The sequence below is a fragment of the Gorilla gorilla genome, chromosome 11 (assembly GCF_029281585.2).
Source record: "Gorilla gorilla gorilla isolate KB3781 chromosome 11, NHGRI_mGorGor1-v2.1_pri, whole genome shotgun sequence".
Classification (NCBI taxonomy): Eukaryota; Metazoa; Chordata; class Mammalia; order Primates; family Hominidae; genus Gorilla; species Gorilla gorilla.
The window spans coordinates 104,430,066-104,456,791 of record NC_073235.2 but is presented as its reverse complement, the minus strand read 5'-3'; the positions used below and the strand labels follow the sequence as shown (position 1 = coordinate 104,456,791).

Here is a 26,726-nt window from a genome sequence, read left to right as displayed (position 1 = left end):
GGGGCTCCTCTTACCCTACATATCTTTAAGCTTCTCTGAGGATTTCTGCTGTGTGGAGATACCCGTGGGGCAGCCCGTGTAGATGAAGGGGAAATTCATATGCAGGGGAGAAAAGACCCAGTGACATCAAACATTAAACCCTTCCAGAAGGGAGAGATGTGCTGGGTCATTTTATTGTTCCAAATGTGGTTCTTCAGTCAAGTTAGAGGAAACTGCTTAGATGTTTTCTCCTCTTTCTGGTTCTCCTCCTACTTTTTCTCTATTCTGAGCATGAACAAATTCTTCCATAAGAGGGGGAAAGATTCCTCAGATTCCTTAGGCAGTCCCTGGAGAAAAAAAATCCATCTCGGGAGTTTTAGGCTTTTTGGAGGTGCAAGGAGAATATCAAAATGTTGTTGGGAGAAATGAATCAGTATTTCATTTTTTACTGTTGAAGTTAATTCAGAATAACGTAATATATGGCAGTGACATGACATTCTCACTTGCTTTTCTCTAGACCACCCTTTTTATATTTGGAAGTTTGCAGCGAGAAATGTGACAGTAAATGATCTGTTAGGCAGAGACAACTTTCTCTAGTCCTAACACCGGCAGCTGCCTGAAACTGATACTGAATAGATGACCTTGTGTACTGAAGTAAATGCTTCTGGAAAACTCAGTGTACTACGACATGGATGAACCTTGAAAATGTTATGCTAAGCAAAACAAGCTAGACACAGAAGAGGTATTGTAGGATTCCACTTATATATGAGGTACCAAGAATAGTCAAATTCATCAAGATAAAAAGTAGAATCATGGTTACCAGGGACTGAGGAGAGGGGGTAATGGGAAATTATCATTTAATACGTGCAGAGTTTGAGTTTGGGATGATGAAAAGTTCTGGAGATGGACAGTGGTGACGGTTACACAACAATGTGAATGTACTGAAAGCCACTGAATTGTACACCTGAAAATTGTGATGAATGGTAAATTTTATGTATATTTTAACACAATACAAAAAACAAAAAACAACACCATTTAATAATCCTAAAATATTGTATTATTCTCACTAAAGTCACTAATGGAATCTTTTAAGGTCTGAAAAGGTAGCAGAAAGAGAGAGAAGAAAAGACGTCAGAAGATGAGAGAATGTTGGTTGGGAGCTTTGGGAATAACCAATATGTCCTAGTTGCAAGTTTTCCATAATTGACTAGAGCCCCTGTTTATTTGCTCTGGCCCCCTACTGACACTGCTGCCACCAGGCCTCATTGTGAAGGAGAGGCTCTGCACTACGGGTTATAATTGGTTTCTTTAAGACAAACGCACTAATGCTCACCCAGTGTCATCTACCTCCTACAAGGGCATTCTCTTTGGACCCTATGGGGTTGCATGGCCTAGCAGAATAGGATTATTCTTTCTTTTTCATTCTTTGTCAACTGGAAATCTTCTCCCTTCTCACTTCCCCTCTTATCACTCTGAAAAGAAAAAGAAAAAAATGGGAGGAGAGGGATCTCAGTGTAAATACCCAAGGTCTAGCAATTACTTTGAGGGTAAACAAATATAGTGAGCTCAATGGAAGATGCATATTGTTCTATTTCTACATTACATTTTTAGTTTTACCAGGAAAACAACAATCAAATGGAATGAATAAGAGTAATAACAATAATTTTAACTTATAACTGCATTTTTATATTGTGTCATTGTTGCTCATGGTTAAATTCATGAAACACTTATCCATAGAATAACATACATTTTTGTATATGTGGTAAAAAGGTAAGAGATATAGGTTGATGCAAAAGCAACTATGGTTTTGCCATTACTTTTAATGGCAAAAACTGCAATTACTTTTGCACCAACCTAATACATAGTTTAAGAGAGACTTAAAGAACTGGTAGATGAGCTGAAGAAATTACCCAGAATGCATCACAGAAAGTTAAGGAAGTGGAAAATATGAAGGAGAGAAGAGAAATGGATAACAAGAATGTGGTCTAATAGTCTTTCATTGGAGCTCTACAGAGAGAGAATAGAATAGAGTCAATATTCAAAAAGAAAATGGCTGATGAAAGACATGAATTCATAAATGGAAGAAACACAAGATATACCAAGCAGGGTAAGTAAAAAGAAATCCACACTAGACAGCTCCTAGAGAAAACTGCATAATTGTAAAGGCAAAGAAAAAAGTCTTTAAAACATCCAGAGAAAATGAGATCACCTGCAAAAGGAAGATAATAAGGCTAAAAGCAAAATCCTCGACAGCAACAGTGGAAGACAAAGAAGGGGAATGACATCTTCAAAGTTCTGAGAGAAAATAACTGTCAGTCTAGAATCACATCCCCAACAAAACCACCTTTCAATAATTAGGGTTTATCTTCTGAAAACAAAAACGGAGAATTTGCCACCAGCAGGCCTACACACACACACACACACACACACACACACACACACACAACAAAACACTCTAAAAGATGTATTTCAGGAGAAATGAAAATTATTCTGAAAGTGGTAACTAAAGTGTACAAAGGAATAATGAGCAGTGTTAAATTTATTTGCACTTAGTGAAAATAGCTTCAAAGCATATAAAGCAAAAGTGGATAGAATTCTGACAAATCAACAATATAGTGAATGAGTTCAACACACCTTTCATTGGTAGGTTAAAAAGACGAAAATAATATAAAGAAGATTTGGATAATACAATTAGCAACCTTGAATTTTTGAACATATGTAAAAACGGGCACTTGGCCAGGCGCGGTGGCTCATGCCTGTAATCCCAACACTTTGGGAGGCTGATCACCTGACATCTAAAGTTCGAGACCAGCCTGGACAATATGGCGAAACTCCGTCTCTACTAAAACTACAAAAATTAGCCGGGTGTGATGGTGTGCGCCTGTAATCCCAGCTACTTGGGAGGTTAAGGCAGGAGAATCGCTTGAACCCAGGAGGTGGAGGTTGCAGTGAGCCGAGGTTGAGTCACTGCATTCCAGCCATGGAGACAGAGTGAGACTCTGTCTCAAAAAAAACAAAAACAAAAACAAAAAAAAACCCAGCAGCACTCAACAATTGGGTGGACACACACATTCTTCTCAAACACACATGAAATTACAAACACTGATCACATATTAGGCTAGTGCTGTCTTACACTAACTTTGATGAAACAGTAAGGATTTCGCAATTTGGAGGCAACTTTTAATCTTGAAATAATTTCAAGCTTATAGAAAAGTTGCAGCAGTATAAAGAACTCTCTTATATCCTCCAAACAGGTTCATCCATTGCCAATATTTTGTCACTTTTGTTTCGTTATTTTATCTATCTATCTGTCTGTCTGTCTGTCTATATCTTTTCTGAAACATTAGGGAGTAAATTGTAGATATCATGACTCTTCATCCCTAAATAATTATGTTGGTATTTTCTGAGAACCAAAGTATCCTCTTACATAACAACAGTGCAATTATCAAAATCAGGAAATTTAACATTCATCCAACACCCCTATCTAATCCACAGTCCCTATTGAAATTTCACCTATAGTCCCTACAGTATCCTTTAGAGCACCATCTCCCCCAAGATCCAATCCAGGACCATGCATTACATTTAGTTGGCAGGTTTCTGGAGTCTCCTTTAATCTGGAACAGTTCCTCAGTCTTTATCTTTTAAAATCTTGACACTTCCAATAAGTACAGGTCAGTTACTCTGTAGAATGTCCCTTAAACTAGTTTATCTGATGTATCCTCAGGAAGAAGATGAATAGGCTGGGAGACTTGGCCTACAAGGTATCAAGTATTATTGCAAAGCTATAGACATTAAAAAAAACTGAAATATTCACTAACAGAAAATAAAGTATAGCTAAACAGATCAACATGGATGAATCTTAGAAACATGTAACATATTGAATGAAACAAAGCCAAGTCACAGAAGACTAGAAGCAATATAACATCATGGCTGAGGCAGGAGAATGGCGTGAACCTGGGAGGCGGAGCGTGCAGTGAGCTGAGATCGCACCACTGCACTCCAGCCTGGGTGACAGAGCGAGACTCTGTCTCAAAAAAAAAAAACCCTCAAAATCAAGTAAAACAAAAAAATATTTTTAAGAATACCTCTAAAATGTAAAAGGATTATTTTTAAAAAGATATGAGAATACTCATGAAAAAAGAAAAAAAATTTTGGTAGAAGGCCTTCTAGTGGAGGGGCAGGTTGATGGGAAAGGGACACAGTTGATAGGACAGTATGGATTATCTTCTAGTTGTTACACTGAGTAGCAGGTTATGAAGTTCACGTTATTAAGCTTCTTAATTGGTTGGGCACGGTGGCTTATACCTGTAATCCCAGCAGTTGGGAAGGCCAAGGCAGGAGGATCTCTTGAAGCCAGGAGTTTGAGACCAGCATGGGCAACAAAGTGAGACTCTGTCTCTACATTTTTTTTTTTAATTAGCCACGTGTGGTGGCACACACCTGTATTCCCAGCTACTCAGGAGGCTGAGGCAGGAGAATCACTTAAACCCAGGAGTTGGAGGCTGCAGTGAGACAATCTCACCTCTGTACTCCAGCCTGGGCAACCAAGGGAGACCCTGTCTCTAAAAGTAAATTAAGCTTCTTAACCTACATCGGCTTTCTTAATCTTGATACTACAGACGTTTTGGGTTGGATAAATCTTTGTTGCAGGGGCTGTCCTCTGCACTGTAGGATGTTCAGCAGCATCCTTGGTCTCTACTCACTAGATGCCAGTGATACCCCCCACCACCCCACCCCCAGCTGTGAAAACAAAAAATGTTTCCAGACATTGCCAAATGTCCTTTGCAGAGCAAAATTGCTCCCTGGTTGAGAATCACTGATCTACATATATGTTATATATACTCTTGAATGTTTTAAATATTCCATAATAAAATTAGTTTAAAATTGATGGGAAGAAGTTTCACTCTGTGAAACATAATCAGGAAGACATCATTAAGAGCTGAGTAAGCCAGAGCCTGCCGGAGTCCTTTGAAGTGACAGTGCTGAGCGGTGTGAGCTGACAGTTTCAGGAGGGTTTTGACTAGCAGATGATATTTCTATAAATTGTACCAGGTATCAGAAATCAATGACTCTACACTGGAGAAAAATGTCTGCAACCTTTCTTAATTCTTTGGGAGATCTAAAAGCTTAGTTTAGCCTTTTAGGACACCATTTAATTTTTTAAAATCAATTATGGATTTTTGAAAATGGGGCTTTGTGTTTTTATATAAACCGTTTCTTCCAAGGTACTGAAAGAGATTCATATATTTCCTTACCTTTGGGGAGTTGTCTACGTCTGTAAAGTCATCACATATCTAACAGTGGCCCCCAAATGACTGGGAAGTCTCCAGGAACATGATCCAGAGAAAATAACACTGCCATTCTAGGATGATGAGTGTCTGAGAGCCCATGCTCACTATTGTAAACCATTAACCTTAGAGCCTCCGCAACTCTGTGACTTTACTTGATAGCACCTATCTGGATCCTTTCCTTCTTTCCTTCCTTCCTTCCTTCCTTCCTTCCTTCCTTCCTTCCCTTCCTCCCTCCCTCCCTCCCCACCTCTCCCCCCTCCCCACTTCTCCCCCTCTCCCTCTCCCCTTCTCCCCCTCTCCCTCTCCTTCTCTTTTCCTTTCTCTCTCTCTCTCTCTCTCTCTTTCTTTCTTTCTTTCAGACGGGGTCTCGCTCTGTAACCCAGGCTGGATTGCAGGGGTACCATCAAAACTCACTGCAGCCTCAATTTCTCAGGCTCAGGAGATCCTCCTACTTCAGCCTCCTGAAGTGTTTAATTAGCCATCACGCCTGACTAATTTTTTTAAAAAATGTAGAGACAGCATCTCACTGTGCTACCCAGGCTGGTCTTAAACAACTGGGCTGAAGCAATCGATCCTCCAGCCTTGGTCTCTCAAAGCGCTGTGATTACAGGCATGAGCCGGCAAGCCCAGCCACCTATTTGGTTCTTATATTTGTACTACAGTTCCATTTAACTCAGATGGAGATAATTTATTACCTTCATTTTTAAAAATGGAGAAACATAGACACAGAGAGGATACATGACTTTTTCAAGATAACAGAATCCAGAGTTAATTGATTAGAAATCGAACTGGCGTGAAAATCAGGTGTCTTGACGCTTGGTCTTTATGCTTTTTTTTTTTTTTTTTTTCCTAAACCAGGCTCTGAACTACATTTGGACATGTGTGAGTATGTTCATGCAGATGTGTGTGCATGCACATGCACGTGCACACACATCTGTGTGTCTGTGGTTTGGGGATGTATGTTTGTTTCTCTGTGGATAAGGTGTCAAGGAGAAGACAAGGCAAAGGATTAAAGAGAGGAGCTAGGAGGAAAGGCATGAAAGAAAGAGCATGAGATTGCCAGGGTGCAGTGGTGCAACCCTATAGTCCCAGCTACTCAAGAGGCTGAAGTGGGAGGACTGCTTCAGCCCGGGAGCTCAAGACCAGCCTGGACAATATAGTGATACCCCAATCTCAAAACATAAAATAAGATAAAAAGAGCGTCGGATTCAGAAGATGCCTTGGGCAGGAACTCTGTGGGTCTCAGTTCAACAGTAAAAGGTTATAGAATAATTGCAAGAATCTTATATAAATATTAGTATTTTTTTAGTAGAGCTACTCAGAAGGCTGAGGCAGGAGAATCGCTTGAATCTGGAAGGTGGAGGTTGCAGTGAGCTGAGATCATGCCACTGCACTCCAGCCTGGGCAATAGAGTGAGACTCCATCAAAAAATATACATATATATATAAAATATAGATATTATATATATTAATATAAATATTTATATAATATATAAATACATTATATATAATATATAAATATATTATACATAATATATATAAAATATATTATATATTTATATATAATATATAAAAATATATAATATATAAATATATAATATATATAATATATAAATATATATTATATATAAATATATAATATATATAAATATATATTATATATAAATATATATTATATATAAATATATAATATATAAATAATATATATAATATATAATATATAAATATATATAAATATATATTATATATAAATATATAAAATACATTATATATAAATATATAATATATAAAAATATATATTATATATAAATATATAAATATATAAAAATATATATTATATATAATATATAAATATATATTATATAATATATATTATATATAATATATAAATATATATTATATATATATATTATATATAATATATAAAATATATTATATATAATATATAAATATATAAATATATTATATATAAATATATAATATATATAAATATATAAATATATATATAATATATATTTATATATATTATATATAAATATATATAATATATATAAATATATATATTTATAAAAATATATTTATAAATTTATATATAAAAATATATAATATATAAATATATATAAATATATATAAATATAAATATATAAATATATATAAATATAAATATATACATATATAAATATATACAAATATAAATATATAAATATATACAAATATAAATATATAAATATATATAAATATATACAAATATATAAATATATATAAACATATATAAATATATAAATATATAAAAATATGTAAATATATATAAAATATATAAATATATATAAATATATTAAAATATATAAATATATATAGATAAATATATATAAATATATAAATATAAATATATATAAATATATATAAAAATATATATGTGATTGCCATTTTTAGAATTATTATTAAAATATAATGTAGATGATAAAGCAACCCTCGTGAGTAGAATGACTCACATTTTCTCGGCACCACTCTTACCATATGTCCAGCTCAGAGGAATATTCAGTGGCTCCCAGCAAAGCATCGGGGGGCCGGTACCAGAGGGTCACGACTTCTGAAGAGTATGTCTGGCTGGGAATGGACTTGGCCCGGGCAAGACCTGTCCAAAAGGGAAAAGCATAAAACCCATTGTTCTGGACCTTGGCTTGCACCATGATGCACTGGACCATGGTAAACACCATTAGAAAAAATAACACACAAACTTTAGGTGCTTTTAGTAGAACTAATCACTGTCTTGACTCTTGTCTATCACTTCATCAAGTGAATTTCTCAAATTTTGGCCTGCTTTGCAGCTAGATGTGGCCTTCTTGGCAGTTGGGTGTGGTCAGGTGACTAAGTTCTTGCCTATATGATGTGAACAGAGGTGATGTGTGAACTTCCAGATTATGCCTTAGTGGAGGGGTTAAGGGTTCTGCTTCCCTTTTCTCCCTCCTCCAGGCTGTGATGAGCAGGAAGTGGCAGCCATCTTGAAACATACAACTGGGGATGGAGGAGCCACGTGACAGAAGCAGCCTGGGCCAAGATAGCATGGGGCCACCATACATGCTCTGCCTGCTTAGGTCAGGACTGTGATGTGAAAGAAAGTTAAGTTTCTAGCATGTTATACCTCTGTAATTTTGGGTCTCTGTAACAGAAACTGAGCTGTTCATGACTAACATGGCCACCTTCCGTTTTGGCACTCCAGGAAAGCCCAGTTTAGTAGATAAACGGTAGGGACTGCTCATCCAAATTAATTAGTTTGGTAGGACCTTAGATGAATTTCTAAGTACTGTTCTGCAAAATGAGTCTTTCTGTCAGGCAGCTGTTTATCTCACAGAATTGCCTGATCTATTGTTGGGAAAAACTTCAATAGATGAGTTTGCTATTGTGGAGAATTGATAAACAAATATCTGTTAAATGCTTACATGTCAGGATAAAAGCTGCCATCTCAGAATAAATACTGCAGTGATAGTATCACCATTTGGCATCTGCCAAACAGAGAAGAGTGGTTCCTTAGCTCACATAGAGCCAGTTTTTCAACAAGTACTTATTAAGCACCTACTATGGTACCAGGCACTAAGGATAAAATGATAAGCAAAAACAAACCCAGGCTGCCCTCATTATGCTTACAGTCCAGTTGAGACAAAATCATCACGCAAATCTATATATATTTGTGTGTGTGGGTGTGCTCACACATGTGTATATATTTGTATGTATGCATGTATGTATTTATGTGTGTGAATATAATTATAAACTGCGATAAGTGCTAAAATGGAAGGATACAGTGATACTTAGAGGAAATCTGCTTCACTTTAATGGGAACAAAACTTTGCATCTCACACTTATATAAAGAAGGTAGGAGAGCAGGAACAAGTGTCCTGGAGTCTTCATCCTGACAGGAGTCCATGCTACAATCTGGGGTTAACCTCTTTATCATCTTGGGATAATCTCGATCTATTCCAATATAATTTGTATATTCACTTAGATTTAGGAAAACTTACTAAGTACAGTTTACTCTACCAATGTCTCTATATCAAAACTGGCAGTGGGGCAGCAGGGGTGCCCAGCTTTTGGCCATCTGACTAAACTGGGATTTGGTGGAATCCTAGAAAGCTACCAATCCCTCCCTGTTTCGTGCCTCACACTTCCTTTGTGGTAGTTTGATATCCTCACAAAGCATCATGTTCTCGGGCCTCCAGTTTTCAAAGGCCAGGCCCAGTCAACGCTTAAACAAGTGCACACAAAAGCATCATTGTTCACAGCCCAGAATGAGACCCGAGGGGCGACTTACCAAAATCAGCCAGTTTGAGCTCTCCCAGGTGACTGATGAGTAAGTTCTGAGGTTTCAGGTCCCTGTGAAGAACGTGTTGGTGGTGGATGTACGCCAGGCCCCGCAAAAGTTGAAACATGAAAAGCTGGAAGAAGAAACACTATCCATAAGGAGATTTGAGCCACCACGTGCAGATTTCGCCTCTAAATCAAAAACAGTCATCTCAAAGAATATAGTAAAAGTGTCTCTTGAGAGACCAAAAAAAAAAAAAAAAAAAAAAAAGGAAGAAGAAGATTTTTACATTCAGAGGGGGAAGAAAAAGGACAAGGAAAGTCAAGTAACTAGACTGTGTCCTAAACAAAGGGATTCTGGCTTTTCCTGACATCTCATTTCTTTGATACTGAAGGAATTACCCTTCTTTAAAAATCTAAAGTGAAACTTTGAAGTTTCCTTTGGAACACTAGTTATTGATTTAGATGTGAAAGATTTAATTTTTTTCCCCACCGATGAACTTGGCATATAAGATCAAAGTTGACCTGGAAATGATATTCTAAAGTTTACAACTGCTTAAGTTTTCCAGGCTCTCCGATATGAAACCCTTTTAAAAACACAACACAAGGAGACCACACTAAAAAATATATCTTTAGATGGTATTAGAAAATAAAGAAATCTTTATCTTTTTAAAGCTATTTTTAAAGTCTTAAATTCAAAGTTGAAAACAAGTGAAATACACAGTACAGATGAAAAGGGAAGAGAGACCAAAATAAGTTAGACCCCCCCTCAAAAAAAATCAAAAAAGAATAAGGAACAAATTGTAGGAGGAAGAAGGGAGAAAGGGTAAATGGTAGTGGTGGAGAAATAAAAGGGAAAAACACATTCTGAGCCCCAAATTAAAAATGTTTCATGTGGTTATAAGGCACAGAAACCAAAGCCATTACTAGGTTCCCATCACTACAGAAACTTATGGGAAAAAAAGAATGCTTAGTATTCCAAGTATCTTTTGCTATTTTCCAGTGCCATTGGCAATTGAGAATTCAAACACCAACATCAGTATTTACAAAGACGTATGTCAACTGAGAACGTGTTCTGGCAGTTCAGAAAGGAAGGGCTAGGCCCAGCATTCCTGGGACATGGGCAAAATGGCAGATGCAGAGTTAAGTGGATTAATCCTCTTTTTCAACAGCATCTTAGAAAGCTAGGACTTTCAGAGATGCTAGGACCAGTATTGACCTAACAAAGACCTGGAGACATTGGAGCCAAATGGTCCAATGGAAGCAGGAGCATGGAGAGTTTACCTACCATAGCATACCTGCAGCTATGCAGGTTTCATGTAGCTACCACATCAGGTTCACGAACCATTTAAGAATTTTAAAAATTTCTTATGACTCCTAATTCAAATGTTAACTGGTTCTATGAATCTTCCCAGCATTTTCTCTTCCTGGTGCTTCAAATATACACACATTATTCATTTTACCATTCACCAAGCCACGAAGCTTCCATAGCACAAAATTCCTACACTGACATTTAAACCTTCTGATTGGTTATAAATATAAATGTTCATGGAAAAGGTAATACAAACAACCAGCTTAAATTCCAGGTAAAAGACAAGAAGATACGATAGTATGTGCTTAAAAATACGTTTTTCAGACTGGCGCAGTGGCTCACGCCTATAATCCCAGCACTTTGGGAGGCCAAAGCGAGCCGATCACCTGAGGTCAGGAGTTCGAGACCAGCCTGGCCAATGTGGTGAAACTCCATCTCTACTAAAAATACAAAAATTAGCCAGGTGTGGTGGTATATGCTTATAATCCCAGCTACTCGGGAGGCTGAGGCAGGAGAATTGCTTGAACCTGGAAGGCAGAGGTTGCAGTGAGCCAGGATCGTGCCTCTGCACTCCAGCCTGGGTGGCAGAGCAAGACTCCATCTCAAAAAAAAAAAAAATGTTTTTCAATATGCAGGACTAGGGAAAGAGGAAGATGAAGACAGGTAGATAGAAGACAGGAAGCTGGTGACCAGTGAGGGATACAACCTTTGGGATAGCATGCTTATCCTCAGTTTACAGAGAAAACCAGGGCTCAATGTAACTTTTAAAACATGTCTAGGAATAGTCAGAGCCAAGACTCAAATTCAGACTTGTCTGACTCCACTATACCATTCTGAGAAACTACAGAAAAGACAGAAAATGAAAACATGACAGGGAAGGAGAGAGCCAGCTGGCTGAGTCAGAGACAGAGCTTCTTAGTAGGTCAGCTTGAAATGCCTTTTATGTCCCAAGTGTAGACTATTTTCACTAATGAGCCACAGTCCCTTCCCACCTTCTTGCCATTCAACCCCTTTCCTCTTTGCCAGATACGTCTACAGGCATTTGTAAGTGGTAAAGCACTGCGGTATTAAGGTATGGTATTTTATAACCACATTTCTCAAAATTGCAGTCTGTGCTGACAAACCTCACCACCCACTCACCCTTTCATCCCTTCCAACCTGGATTCTTCCTTCAACACTGCAGAAGCTTCACCAATTATTGCATCCTAACATAACCAAATATGATGGTGTCTGCACAGTTCAACATCAGCCAGATCGTGGGTGACTCTTTCCAGAAAGGCTTCCCAGATCCCAGGAGTTAGACCTGTTTCCAACTCAATAAGTTTTGGGGGAACAAAATAATTCCATTGAACTAGTGCCATCTGGGCCAGGAGTTACTAAAAAACCAATGAGATCCGTTAGCCAACTCCTTATAGGGAAGCCTGAGTCCTTCCATCCCCCCTGGAATCCCTGGGACTCATTCTACTAGAAATCTGAAACAAGATAACCTCACTAGGATTCCCACCCTGTCTTCCTTGGTCACAACTCAAAACATAAGCCTCTGACTATTCCTTTTCCTCCCAACATACTCATCTCCATTCTGCTCTGTGCTTCCTCTGTTTAGCCTCGTATCTATTGCTCCTCTCTCTCCCAAACATTTTCACTGTTTACTCTCCATCCTTCAATCCTGCTTTAAAAACTACCTAAAAGCTAACCTCTGGTGAATTTCCTTCTGGCTCCTTTCCTTAAATGAGACCTTGAGCTCACTGCTTCCCTATAATATTCTCAAGTGGATGTTAGTTTTTCTATAACTTCCTCATACCTTTGACCACTGACAAGTGTCATAAGCTGCCTCCCTTTTCCCCCCTACCACTTCAAAACCATTACTTCTCTACTTTTAAGTAAAAACCCCTGTCCCTTGGATTTTAATGCCATCCAGCCACATCTTCCACTACTCTTCTTTTAGCGGTCATTCACTGAACTCTCAATCACTCTCTGTCATTCACTGAAGATGTGGGCACTTGGATCACAGCTGTTGACTCCATGACATTAGTGCCCATGAGAACAGCTCTAGCCAACCTCAGCTCCAATGATCTGCTTCTCCAATCCACTTCAGACACTAACTCCCGTGGTCACACACTAGATCTTGCCATTGTATGGAACTGTTTGTCCTCTGAAATACAAAATTCATCTCCCTATAAAAATGCTTTTGCAATGATTGTGTCATTCACAATGTTTTTTTTTACCATGGTTTCCCATGACTTTTCCTATGAAACCCAATGGATACCTCTTATTCCTTATCTTTGCAGCATTTGGCATCATAGACCATGCCTTCCTTCCTGAGGCACTCTCTTCTTTTGTTTCCACAATCTCCTAATTTTTCTTCTGCCCCTCTGGCTGTTCTTTTTATAGGTTCTACTTCTACTAAAATCTAATATATTGATATTCTGGCCAGGCGCAGGGACTCATACGTGTAATCCCAGAACTTTGGGAGGCCAAGGCAGGAGGATTGCTTGAGTCCAGGAGTTCGAGACCAGCCTGGGCAACGTAGCAAGACCCCATCTCTATAAAAAATAAAAATAGGCCAGGCACAGTGGTTCATACCTGTAATCCCAGCACTTTGGAAGGCCAAGGCAGGTGAATCACTCAAGGTCAGAAGTTCAAGACCAGCCTGGCCAACATGGTGAAACCCCGTCTCTACTAAAAATACAAAAATTAGTCAGGCAAGGTGGTGGGTGCCTGTAGTCCCAGCTACTTGAGAGGCTGAGGCAGGAGGCTCGCTTGAACCCAGGAAGCAGAGGTTGCAGTGAGCTGAGATTGCGCCACTGCACTCCAGCCTGGGCAACAGAGCGAGACTCCTGTCTAAAAATAAATAAATAAATAAAAATAAAATTAAAAAATAAAACATAAAATAATAAATAATAACATATTGATATTCTTAGGGTTCCATCTTTGATCTTCTGTTATCACTCTACACATGCTCCCTTAGCTATCTTACCCACTGACAGTGCTCTAATGAACAACTGTATTCTGATGATTTCAAAATCTTTATCTCCAACTCAGACTGCCTTTCTACTTTAGGCCCACACAGTCTGGAGCTCGCCTGTACATCCCATAATCACCTCAAACTTAGCATGTCTAAAACACAATTCATGGTATCTCTCCAAAATAAATTTTTCTTTCTGATTCTCTATCACAGTGAATGGCACCATCATCCATTTTAATACTCAGATCCAGAAAAAAATATCGCTGACTCTTGTTTTTCCCATCAGTTCTGGCTAAGTAATTGGTCTCATATCTGTCCACTTTCTCCCACCATCATCTCACATCTGTACCACCGTGGTTCTGATTAGCCTCACTGTCAAGGCTGGAACCTTAACAGACACCAGCATTCAGGGAATGAGTAGAGGGAGAGAAGTTTTCTGTGTGAGTAGGGGGAGAGAGGTAGAAGAAAACAAGGAGAAAGTAGGGTCAGGGGAATATAATATTTCAAAAAAAAAGTATTGCCCTCATCCCAATCTATTCACCACACTGTCATCAGTGTAAGCTTTATAAAAAGAAAATCCGAATTTATCACCTCTTTGTTTAAAACCATTTAATGGCGCCTGATATAAAATAGCACGACTGTGATATTGTGAAATATATATTTGATCTTCAACTAAATTCCTGACAGCCAACTCCTAAAATCCTTAGAATCTCCAAAGTGATGTCTTTTTGTAGAGTTGACTGATAGCTGGCAGACCATTGGGTAGCTTAGGATAGGGACTGGTCACTGGAAAGACCAAGGCATGATTAGGGAGGGGAGAGGGATTGAAGGTTAAGTTGATCACCAGTGGCCAATAGTTTAATAAATCATGCCTACACAATGAAGCCTCTGCAAAACCCAGAAAGATTAGGGTACAGAGACCTTCTGGATAGCTGAACTCTCATGGAGGCTTCTGGAGGGTGGCTTGCCTGGGATGGGCATGGATGCTCTGTGCCCCTTCCCACATTCACTGATGCCTCCACCTTGGAGAACTCATCCCTACTCCCACCTGCTTTGATTTGGATAACCTCTTCCTTTGTGCCTCCATATACCCACAATAAATTACTTTATTTATTAGTGTGTCCCTCACAAATCCACAAGGTCAATGCAGTCAAGATTATGACTTTTAGCTGTATTCCTGATGCTTGTAATACTGTCCACCATACCCTCCTTCTTGAAATTCTTCTTCCCTTGACTTCCATGACAGTGTGTATTTTTTTCCAGATGCTCTACATTCCTACAAGCTGCTTCCCTTCATTCCTTCATTTCTTGTTCCTCTTCTCATCCCAAAAGGCAAAAGTCTCATCATCAGTCCTCCTCTCTTTGTGTATTTGCTCTTTTGGTTGCCTACTCCTTGTCTTCTAAACTCTATGTGCTGATGACCCTCAGATCTACACGTCGAGCTCACAGCTCCCTTCTGAGCACAGATTTCCTTTTAGGTTGCCTACTGCTCATTTCCCTTTGGAGATCCTGTCTCACCTGGGACCTCAACACATCTGAAACAGGACTCCTCCTCTTTCTCTCCAAACCAACTTCTTCTCCTATTTCTGTTAATAGAGCTACAATTCTCCTCGTCAGTCAAACACAAAACCAATTATATTTGGCCCCATCCTTTCCCTCCTCATGCTCACATTACCAAGAGGTGAACTCTTCTTTGTTACTGATTTTCACATTCCTCTCCATTCTTATTGTCACTACCATAATATCAACCTTGATTACTAATTGCTAACTAGATCCTTGCTGCTCAGTGCTTGGCTCTTGACCAGCACCATCTGCATCAGCTTGGCTCATGTTAGAATGCAGAGGCTCAGGCTTAAACCCAGACTTGTTGAGTCAGGTTCCCGGTCACTTGTCTGCTCACTGAAGTTTGAGAGGCACTAGGCCAGGCCACATCAATAAACCGTTTGGCTTACACCTGTAATTCCAGCACTTTGGGAGGCCGAGCTGGGAAGATAATTTGAGGCTGGGAGTTTGAGGCTGTGGTGAGCCATGACTGCACCATTGCACTCTAGCCTGGGTAACAAAAAGAGACTCTGTCTCAAAACAAACAAACAAACACTTAAGTGGAATCCCTGACTCTAGTCTCTTATTTCCTTTCATATATCCTACAGACCACAGTGATATAAATTTCTTCTGATCATATTATTTTCTCTCAACTCAAACTTAATGACTAATGACTGTACTGTCTAAGGAATAAAATCCACATTTCTTTCTTTTTTAGGGACAGGGTCTTCCTCTGTCACTCAAGCTGGAGTGCAGTTGTGTGATCATGGCTCACCTTAGCCTCAAACTCCTGGGCTCAAGCGATCCACCCACCTAGCCTCCCAGGTAGCTGGGACTACAGGCGTATGCCACCATGCTCAGCTGATTTTTAAATTTTTTGTAGAGATGAGGTCTTGCTATGTTGCCCATGCTAGTCTTGAACTCTTGGGCTCAAGCAATCTTCCTGACTTGGCCTCCCAAAGTGCTGGAATTATAGGTGTGAGCCACCATACCCTGCCTAAGGTCCACATTTCTTAGAAAATGAGGCTCTCAGCTACCTACCCAATCTATTTCCCCTGACTTGTGTATGCTGTTTCACTAATATATTCTGTATTTCAGGCCAACAGAACTAGAAATGCGGTATGGCACTAGTGGGAAAGAATTTTAACTAAGAATCACTTTTAGCAATGACATAAGCTGGTTCTATAACCTCAGGCAAAATGTTTGTCCTCTCAGATCTTGGATTTCTCCTCTGCAAAATAAGGAAGTTAGACCAGGCCAGTGCTTTAAAGATTTTTTGACTGCAGTCTACAGTAAGAAATATATATGTATCTGGTATTCACATCCATACATAAAAATATAAGTACAGTTACAATTGGAGCAAAAGTTGCAGAAAATAATACTTGCTCTTTCAAAATGTAATGCATGCTAATATTTTCTATTCTCTTCTCATCCATTTATTTCATTTTTTAAAATGCAGGTTGCTAACCACCATATTGATTTCACAACGCACTAAAGGAACCTGGAGATTGCAAAACACTGCGTTTCCTCTAACCCTAAGAAGCCATGACTCTGGGGTCCTCTTCCTTGAACATATCCTCTGTTTCCCTACTCTGTACCTTTGCTGAAAACATTTTCTCTCCCTGTAACATGCTCTCCTATTCTAGACTGTTGAAATGCAGTGTGTTTAAGATCTGAAACTTTTTTTTTTTTTTTTTTTTTTTTTTGAGACGCAGTCTCGCTCTGTCGCCCAGGCTGGAGCGCAGTGGCGGGATCTCGGCTCACGCAAACTCTACCTCCCGGGTTCACGCCATTCTCCTGCCTCAGCCTCCTGAGTAGCTGGGACTACAGGCGCCCGCCACCACGCCTGGCTAATTTTTTATATTTTTAGTAGAGATGGGGTTTCACCGTGTTAACCAGGATGGTCTTGATCTCCTGACCTCGTGATCCACCCGCCTCGGCCTCCCAAAGTGCTGGGATTACAGGCGTGAGCCACCGCGCCCGGCCGATCTGAAACTTCTTGAAACTAGAAGATATCTTTGATGCCGTTGCACATCTACAGTACTAGATCGTATTTCTTTCTTGATATTCTACACAAGTGTCCTATAATAGTATTGGTGTGTATTTCTTATCTCCTGTTTTTGGCTGTAAGTCCCTTGAGGGCAGGGATCATGTCTTTGAAGCATTTAGCACAGTGTCTGGTATGTGAGAGTCACTCAAGCCTGAAAATCTCACTCTCTCACAGTTATTCTTTCTCCAATCATTCTTCTATTTAATCAACACCTGTAGGTCCTTGAAGCCTTCCACTCTCTTCATAACTATCAGCAAGCTGCTTATCTTCACTTCCTTCCCTCAGATTAGACTCAGACTAGATGCCACTGGCCAGCACATTAACTTCTGTCTTGGTAATCTCTTCAACTCTCTTGCCTACCTGTCTCTTCCTTTCACATGTCTGGCAGAAGTTCAACTCTGACTCAATCCAACTGTCTACATTCTCTGCTCCTCTATTTAAATTGCCAAGCATTACCATAAAAAAAAGTCCCGCAATCGTGCAGATAATGTAATGGTCTTCACCCTTACCAGGGTCCTTAACACACCATGAAACATTCCTATTTGATTTCTCTAGTTATCTCCCTATCCCATTCTCCACACAGCTAATTTTTTTTTTTCACTCTCCTTAACCCTTTGTCCTCAAACATTCCTTTCCAAAACCTTACTTCCAGGACTGGGTTAGGTTCCCTTATTATGTGTTCCCACAGTATTCCTAGTTACCATGGTCATAGGCTTTAGCACTTTGCTTCTCACTGCCTGTTTATTTATTTGTTATAGCACAACTTACATATTTCTTTTTTTTTTTTTTTGAGTTGGAGTCTTGCCCTGTCATCCAGGCTACAGTGCATTGGTGTGATCTTTGCTCGCTGCACCTCCGCCTCCTGGGTTCAAGCAATTCTCCTGCCTCACTCTCTCGAGCAGCTGGGGTTACAGGTGTACACCACCACACCTGGCTAATTTTTTGTATCTTTAGTAGAGACGGGGTTTCACCATGTTGGCTAGGCTGGTCTCAAACTCCTGACCTCATGATCTGCCCACTCTGGCCTCCCAAAGGGCTGGGATTACAGGCGTGAGCCACCGCGCCAGGCTAACAACTTATATATTCCAAAAATTAGTACAAAATGTACTAAATTTTTGTAAATGTACAAAATTAGTATCATTTACAGTATCTTAAGATAAATTTCCTTTGAATGGGAGCTTCCTTTCCAGTACTTTGAGCTCTACAAGATGTATCTAGAAAATTTACGACTATGGAAAATGAAGACTGCTTACATCAAGTATGGAGGAAGGGGAAGGGCCTGTGGTTTTTCTTTTTGATCAATTGCTGTAACACTGTCCTTCAGATGGCTGAGGGAGTTTCACATTTTCTTTAGACATCATTAGGCGCTGAAGCTCTTGAAGGATAACTTTGATGATATATGAATTCTGCCATTTTGCTAGCGCTGATATGGCTCTTGGGTTCACCATTCCATTAGAACTATTAACTCTATTCATATTAATTTTTGTTACAAATCTTACAAAGGGGAGTTCTTCTGGGTATTTAGGTCCACATTCTATTTTAAGGCTGTATATTTGGCTTTCATAAATTTCCTGAGCCCATGGTGGCTGCCATCTTGCATTGCTGTTGCTTGAAGACTGGCCCTCACTGCCTATTTAAGTTCATATATCTTACTGGACTTTAAGCTCATTGAAAATAAGAAACAGAACTTATTCGTTATTGAAACCCCAGAACTTATTACAGCAATAAGTACTCAATAAATATTTCTTAAATGAATAAATGAATACATAAATAAATATTAGTTAAATGAATAAATACATCATATACAAATTTCATACAGTTATTTTAAGAGCCAATCAATTAATTAATGCCAATAAAACCTTAGGGAATGAAAAGTATGAAATACAAATGGTTTCTAAAATTTATAACAGATGTAGAATTATAGCTAATTAAGAGTTTATTATTTCTATTCTAATGACTGGAAAAATGGGAGTTAGGGCCACATATATAATAGGATCTGCTAGTACAAGTATTGCAGACTTCACCTTAGACCACGGTAATCTGATATGAAGAAGGTATTTATTTTTTGATGGCCTAGCTTTACTTTTTTCCTTTTAGTATAATTCTCCTTCACTCGTTTATTCATCTAAAGGCACATTTGCATGTGGCCATGACTGACAGCATTAGGTTGCTCAGAAAACATTGCTCCATATCTTAAGAAGCAACTCAGCAACTCTTTTTCTTTTTTCTTTCCTTTTTTAAAAAAAACAAAAACGAAAACAAAACAAAACTTTTCTCTGGAATATCAGTGATGTCCATCCTCTTATTTAGTATCATAGGACTTTGCTTTGTGAGACAGTCTGTTTCAGAATTCTCCTTCTGTGGGCAAGCCAGGAGAGGGTCCTGACCCTTAACATACTCACTCTGACATTGTGAGGATGAAGCCCTCCTGGATGCTGAGACATATACTGGGCCAGGTCTGTGTGCTAAATAAAGCAGTGGAGAAAGAGAAGTGAGTGAATTCAGTGGTGTTTGGATAGCGTCCTAAAGCAGAACATTGACTTGACTGTCAGAAGGTATTATGAAGTACAGAATTTTAAGAATAAGGTGCAAAAGGAATATTACCAGGTTTTCTGAGAACCCACTGTTAAGGTCAAACACAGTGTGTCTTTCTAACTGGCTGCTCTTAGAACAAAGCCTGTCTCTCAGCACAGAGATGCTCATTTTAAATGACTGGCACTGAACACAACGACGCAGGAATTTTTCACTCTCCAAGTGTCCTTGGAGGCAAGTCAAGTACACATACCTTATAAGTTCTTTCTGCTTATTTAAATATTTTTTCTTCCAAAAATACAACATGAGTTATTCTTTAGCAAGCTTGCATACAATTTTTAAATATCTTGTGATTTTTACCTTTATTGTCAATGAAAAAATGTTGGATTCTGCTCAGATAGTGATTAAAATTAGATTAAAAATAAGTGCAAAAGTTTTATTTAGAAGGTAAACTCAAGATCCTCATTTATTATTGCTGATGAGGGGAAAAGGGACAGCAAAAGTCATGGGTAAGGAAGCAGGACCAAAGATGGATGTGGGAACAATAAGGTTCTACTAATCACAATAACGAAAATTTCCATACTTTTCACATTGTAATAAAAGTTTTATCATGCCATAAAATATTAACAGATTCATTATACAAGTACCAGGCTATTTTTCTCAAGTGTTGTAAAATGCTCGAACAACTCACCATGTATTCAAAAACGAATGTCAGCGTCTCTTTGGTGTGGATTATGTCATGCAGGAGCACAATATTGGCATGTTTCAAACCCTTCAGGAGAGAAGCTAGAAAAATTAAACAAAATGTTAAATCCATCATTGATAATGAAAATGCTGCTCTAAAGATATCAGACGGTATATATTTTTTCAACATTTCAAATCAAACATTCTGGTTATTTTACTGCCGGAAAACAATCTCTTGTGGCAAAAGAATATTTAAAATTACAAAGAACCTTCATTATTTCAAAAATGGCAAATCATTGCAACTTATTGTTCCTACAGGCTAGAGTGGTTGCAAAAAATATGTTTCCATTTACCTAATCAATTTCATCAAAGCACTCAGAGCACTAAATGCTCTCCTCTGGGAATCTCATCAACCCAGCTTCAGAGCTACAGGAGGAGAGGCCTGGAGAGATAAAGGGCTTTGGAGGAGCAGGAAATGGAGTGTTCTGCCTTCTAGAGCAGGACTTTGCGACATATGAGCAGTCTCCAAAATTCTAACTCCCACAAGCGGTCAGTAGGTCCGGTGGATATGATTGGTGGGAGACAGGGATAAAAGCATGGGGTAAAGAACTGTTGAAACATGATAGAGACTGGAGATGATTTCTTAAAGGTAATGTTGCAAACCTCTGTGGAAAGGAGAAAATGTGAACTTGAAAAGAGGAGTTGGCCAAACTTGGGGAGCCCAGGGAGGTGAAAGTGGAGAAGGCTGAGGGCTTTCTCTTGCCTCTTCAATAATCGTTTACTAAAGGCAGCCTTGAAGGAAAGAAGTCATCACAAAAGGCCAAGTGACTGGGAGGGGTTTGAAAGTCTGTCTTTGGAGCTTCTGGAGATAGGAAGACCTCTGGCTTCAGGAAAGCAGAGACTAGAAAAGGTACAATAAAGAGACCATGAGGCCGGGTGTGGTAGCGCATGCTTGTGATCCCAGCATTCGGGGAGGCCGAGGTGGGTGGATCACCTGAGGTCAGGAGTTTGAGACCAGCCTGGCCAACATGGTGAAACCCCGTCTCTACTAAAAATACAAAAATTAGCCGGGCGTGGTGGGGCCTGGTGGTGCACACCTGTAATCCCAGCCACTCGGGAAGCTGAGGCAGGAGAATCACTTGAACCTGGGAGGCGGAGGTTGCAGTGAGCCAAGATTGCACCACTGCACTCTGGCCTGGGTGACAGAGCGAGACTCCATCTCAAAAAAAAAAAAAAAAAAAAAAAAAAAGAGATGATAAGGCTCACCTCAGGGCATCCCTGCATGAAGAAATCGTGTCTTTAAAGCTTAAAGGTAAGGAAAAGTAAAGGATAAAAACTCAAAGCATTATTCTGTAGCCTATGCCTGCATATCATGAATCTCCTGCACCAACTCCCTCCCAGTGTAGAATTCCATAAGATTAAAAACAACTGAAATACTCCCTTAAATTTAGGAATAAAATTATTTTCTTTAGGCATCAACCTATTTTAGTGAATCTGTCGTTTTGCCCTCCTGATAGCCATTCTCCCTTCTAGTGGGGGCACTTCTATTTTCCCCTGGAAAAACAACTGTCTTCTTCCTCAGACCATGCTCATCTGGTGGAACTGACCCGGCCTCTACCCAAGAATGGGCATATGACCCAGGGCTGGCCAATCAGAGCACAGCACTCCCCTATCCCTAGTGATTGGTTCAGAGACAGGCACAAAACCCAAGTTTGGCAGAGCCCTGTTTTGCTGGTGCCATTAGAAAAGAAGTGCTTTCTTTTCTATTGTGAGAGCTAAACCTGTGGGATTTAGCCAGGAGTTGCTGGGGTCAGATTACCAACACCTGGTGACAACATGCCTGGGAATAAAATGAATGCACAGCAAACCAGTGTTGGGTAATGAGAGACACGGCTTCCTGATGATATTGCTTATGCCCTACCAGCCTGTAGTTATCAGATCTGTGAGCCAGTGAATTTCTCTCTTTACTTGTCAATTTAAGCTGACTTACACGGAAGGAGCTCCATCACACCTGTTAACCTTATTTGCTGTAATGACTAATGCCTTAATTTTTACTTTTTGCCCCCAGAGTCCTTATAGGCTAAATTTATTATTTCACTTTGACAAATGTGTTGCTTTGTAAATGTAATAAACAGCTTCTCAGGCATCTGTTTAATCTCCCTAGTCTCAGACTGAAGGCCACATGGGAATTGAGGGAGTGACTTTCCCCCTTTTTGAGATGCTGCCACACCACCTAGTACCACACTCAGCCGAGAGTAAGCACTTAATTTGTCAAACATATTATTGAATGTCTTAAGGAGAACTGTCTGTGGAGCCAGAAGCCCTAATATGAATCCTGGCCCTGTCACTTCCTATCTGAGTAAGCTCTGGAGAGTATCTCAAACTAAGTCTCAATTCATTCCTTAGGAAAAGAGATATCGTCTTTTCTGACTTACTTCATAGGGTTGATATGAGGATGGAATCAGATACCATTTGTGGAACCTTGGTAAATGTAAAGCATTACAGAGGCAAATTAGAATTAGTATCCCTTCCCTCTTCTTGCCAGCTTCTTGCCCCTGCCTTTCACCCTGAACCCCACTAAACGTCTACTTTCAGTCTTAAAATCTTGTTTATGGTATGTTTCTGCTAGAGTTTTGAATACCTTCCATATTTTCTGACCATCAGTTGAGAATGCTTATACTTTAGGTGTATTTTTACTTATAAATTATCTCGTAAATTTCTCTCTTTCCCCCACCCCTATGTTACAAAGCATATAGCAAAATTAGATTTCAAAAGGATACGGTAAAGCTGAAATTGCTAAGAATATTGTTAAGATATTTTAATTTTATGTTTAGTATAATTTTAGTCTTACCTAACTATATTACTAAAACTCCAGATGCTTCTTTTTAAATCATGATGGCATGATTTGTTCATTATGATGGCCTCATGCTCTTACTTGCTAAAATGGCCAAGGAACAATATCTACTTGGAATGAGGCTTCCTGCTAACAATACTGGGTATAAACTTCATGTCATCTTCTTGATAATTACAGTTTTTGTAGGAGTAGGAAAAATGTCTGTTTTGTATTTCTGTGTTGTTCACTTACATTGGAATTACTAGTTTTACCTTCAACCCACAGTTTCTTTGCAGAAATCTTTTTAACCATTCATCCATTTTATGAAGATTAACCACTCGTACATGTCAAGTCCTCTCAACTTTTTATCACATACAAATCTATTGGCATTACCTTCCAAATTGTCCAGAACCCCTCCCTTCTTGCCATATCTTCTGCCAGCACCCTGGACCAAGCCACTATCATATGTTGGCTGAATTATTGCAAATGCCTCCCATCTGCCTGCTTCCCTGCTTTCCTCCTATGGCCACTTCTTCACAGGAGAGCCAGACACTGCTATCCTTCTCAAATGAGTTAGGGCATGTGCCTCCTGGTTCCAAACCCTCCAGTGGCCTCTCATCTCCTGCAGAGTAAATTCAAAGGACTTGCGATTTCCTGCCTACCCTACTGTTGGCTGTGCCCATCGTGACCTGTCATCTCCTCACACTTCCATCTTTGCTCACTTGGCTTTAGCCTCACTGGCCTCCTAGCTGTTCCTTAGACACACTTGCAAACACATTTCCACCCCAGGATTTTACACTTGCCAATGTCTTTTCCTGTAATCCTCTCTTCTCACCTCTCTGCCTTCATCCTCCCTCACTTTCTTCAGAGCCTCCGCTCAAGTGATACATATAGGTGCAGACTTCCTTGACCATTCTAGGTGAGATAGCAGCCCTCTACTCCATCCCACCTCAGCAGCCCTCCACCCCATCCCACCTCTACCCCATCCTACCCTCTCTCTCTGGGCCCTGCTTTATTCTTTTCCATAGTGCCTGTCACCACCATCTGACATTTTATATATAAATATTTGTTTATTGTCTGTCTCCACAATTGAGAATATAAACTCCATTGAGAGTGGGCACTTTTGTTTTTTTTTTTTTGCTTATTGCTGTATACTCAGTGCCTAGAACAATGTCTGGCACTCAATAAATATTTATCTTTAAATTAGTGGTCACTAATTACCTAATATCGTTTCTATACCTCTCGTTGGTTGGTAAAGGGTGTTTCTGTTGAAGATGCTTTTATTCCTTCTTTCTCTTAGTTGTCTCCCTCATTAGATTATAAATATTCTATGCTTTACGGCCATTCCTATTACTGCTTTTCTGGTGCCCTAGAACTACTGAAATCGTTATATGAAAACTGTGAATTTTGCTGAATAATGAATAGGGAATTCAGATGAAAGAGCAGATGATGTTTAAAGCATTTATCTCACAGTATTGTTTATCATTTTGGTCCATCCACCAGAGGGATGTGAAATGCCTACAGCCTCAGATGTGTGGGTCTTAAACCCAGGAAGAAAAGGTCTTTCTTTCTTCTAATTTTAAGGACATTTTATAAACTGCACAGCAGGATATGATATCTGTCCTGCAGACTAAACAGTTGAGGGACACAAAAGTCAACTGAGAAGGGCAAAGATCCTAAAATTAGCATTCTGAGTCTCATAAAATAGTGTTTTTTTATTATTAATGTATCCTATGTATACTTATTTTTGTTTTTCTTCAAAGAAAAGACACAAAAGTAAATAGGGATGTCTTTAAGGCTCCAGAGGAAAGCTGATTCTCCAAGTCCTAGGATGTCGCTCTATGTAATGAAGGCCTGGTAGTCAAAGTCGTCTCTAGGCTGTAAACTCATTGAGGGCATGGATTGAACTTGCCCTTGTCTTTGCATCTCCAGCACTAGCACAGGCCTGGCATGTGGTGCTCAATAAGTGCTCATGAATTAATGAAAGCCAGGCCAATTGTAATGAGTTTATGAGGAATTATATAATGAGTCAATGATGGAGTCCTCCCCAACCCTCATTGGACATTGAATAAAAAAGTGTTTCTAGTCCCTGTTGTTACAGTTCCTCTGACCTGAGAATCATAAATCAAGTCAATGAGTCAAGTTATGCATTCCAAGAAAAGAAATAATTGAAATAATTTTAGATAAATGTTAGAGAAATACTAAGACAAGTGTCAGATAAGTAGTTGTCTTGGTATCTTTGGAATTGTAATGCTGATCACATACCATTATCCTGGCATTATTTTGTTTTATAAGGATGTAACTATGCACAATGAATTTGCTGTATTTGTCATGTGATATGATTGTGTTCAGTGGCAGACTTTCTGTCAACCAGGCCTACCCTAGACTATTTCTGGTCATTGGCAATTCAGAAGTTCTAATCAGCCTCCTCCCCTGCCTCATTGTATGACCTTAGGGAGGCTCCTTAGCCTATTTTTGGCTCAGTTTTCTCATATATGGATTGGGAATCATTACTTTGTAATGTTTTTCTACTAGAGAATGATCTTAAAAGATTCTTAGCTGAGACTGTTTCTAATTTAAACACTGCAATTACTGGCACTGTAGAATCAATGATAGAATCAGAATTGATGAATATACAACATGATATGTTATTTTCTTTAAAATATTTCTTCTGGACACACAAGTGGCCAACAAACATATGAAAAAATTTCTCAACGTCATGAATCATCAGAGAAATGCAAATCAAAACCTCAATGAGATACCATCTCACACCAGTCAAAAAGGCTATTATTTAGAAGTAAAAAGTTAATGGATGCTGGTAAGCTTGAGAAGAAAAGGGAGTGCTTATACACTGTGGGTGGGAATGTTAATTAGTTCAGCCACTGTGGAAAACAGTTTAGAAATTTCTCAAAGTGAGGCAGGGCAGGTGAGTCCCAAAACTGGGGCTTAGCCTGGGAGGGTTCTTGGCTTCACCCAGGAAAGAATTCAAGGGTGAGCCTGTGGTGTTAGACAGCAGCTTTTATTGAAGCAGCAGTGTTCAGCAGCAGCGGGTGTACCTCTCCTTGCAGAGCAGGGCTGCCACATAGGCAGTGTGCCCAGAGTAGCAGCTCATAGGTAGCTCTACAGTTATATTTATACCCACTTTTAGTTATATGCAAATTAAGGGGCAGTTTATACAGAAAGTTTTAGGAAAAGAGTGGTAATTCCAGGTTGTCAGGTTGTTGCCATGGGAAAGGGTGGTAA

The 26,726-nt window shown here is 39.2% G+C and overlaps 2 protein-coding genes across 5 annotated transcripts in view; both read right to left on the bottom strand.

Moving 5' to 3' along the window:
- Window positions 1–26,726, bottom strand: part of CDK15 (cyclin dependent kinase 15) — an 87,185-nt gene that overhangs the window by 50,178 nt on the left and 10,281 nt on the right. For all 4 annotated transcript variants that reach the window (XR_010129674.1, XM_004033061.4, XM_063695098.1 and 1 more), the window contains exons 5-8: window positions 20,658–20,752; window positions 19,837–19,899; window positions 9,576–9,699; window positions 7,784–7,904 (exon numbers count right to left, since the gene is read on the bottom strand). Coding sequence is in view for 3 of the 4 variants with exons in the window: in XM_004033061.4 (XP_004033109.2) it covers window positions 7,784–7,904; window positions 9,576–9,699; window positions 19,837–19,899; window positions 20,658–20,752 (403 nt within the window). In the remaining variant the exon portion in view is untranslated. The remainder of the gene's footprint in view (window positions 1–7,783; window positions 7,905–9,575; window positions 9,700–19,836; window positions 19,900–20,657; window positions 20,753–26,726) is intronic.
- LOC101143675 (ubiquitin-conjugating enzyme E2 variant 1-like) lies at window positions 18,670–19,732 on the bottom strand. The gene is made up of 2 exons (XM_055379837.2): window positions 19,705–19,732; window positions 18,670–19,064 (listed from the first exon to the last, which is right to left on the bottom strand). Exons 1-2 carry the CDS (start codon window positions 19,730–19,732, stop codon window positions 18,733–18,735), a joined length of 360 nt encoding a protein of 119 aa, XP_055235812.1. The 3' UTR covers window positions 18,670–18,732.

Excerpts from the sequence above, each read along its gene's own strand:
- LOC101143675 (XM_055379837.2), bottom strand. The coding sequence starts at position 19,732 with ATGGACATCACTGATATTCCAGAGAAAA. Across the intron at positions 19,065-19,704 it reads CACTGATATTCCAGAGAAAA|GCAGTGAGGGCCAGTCTTCA; the intron begins GTTTTGTTTTGT and ends GAACTTAAATAG.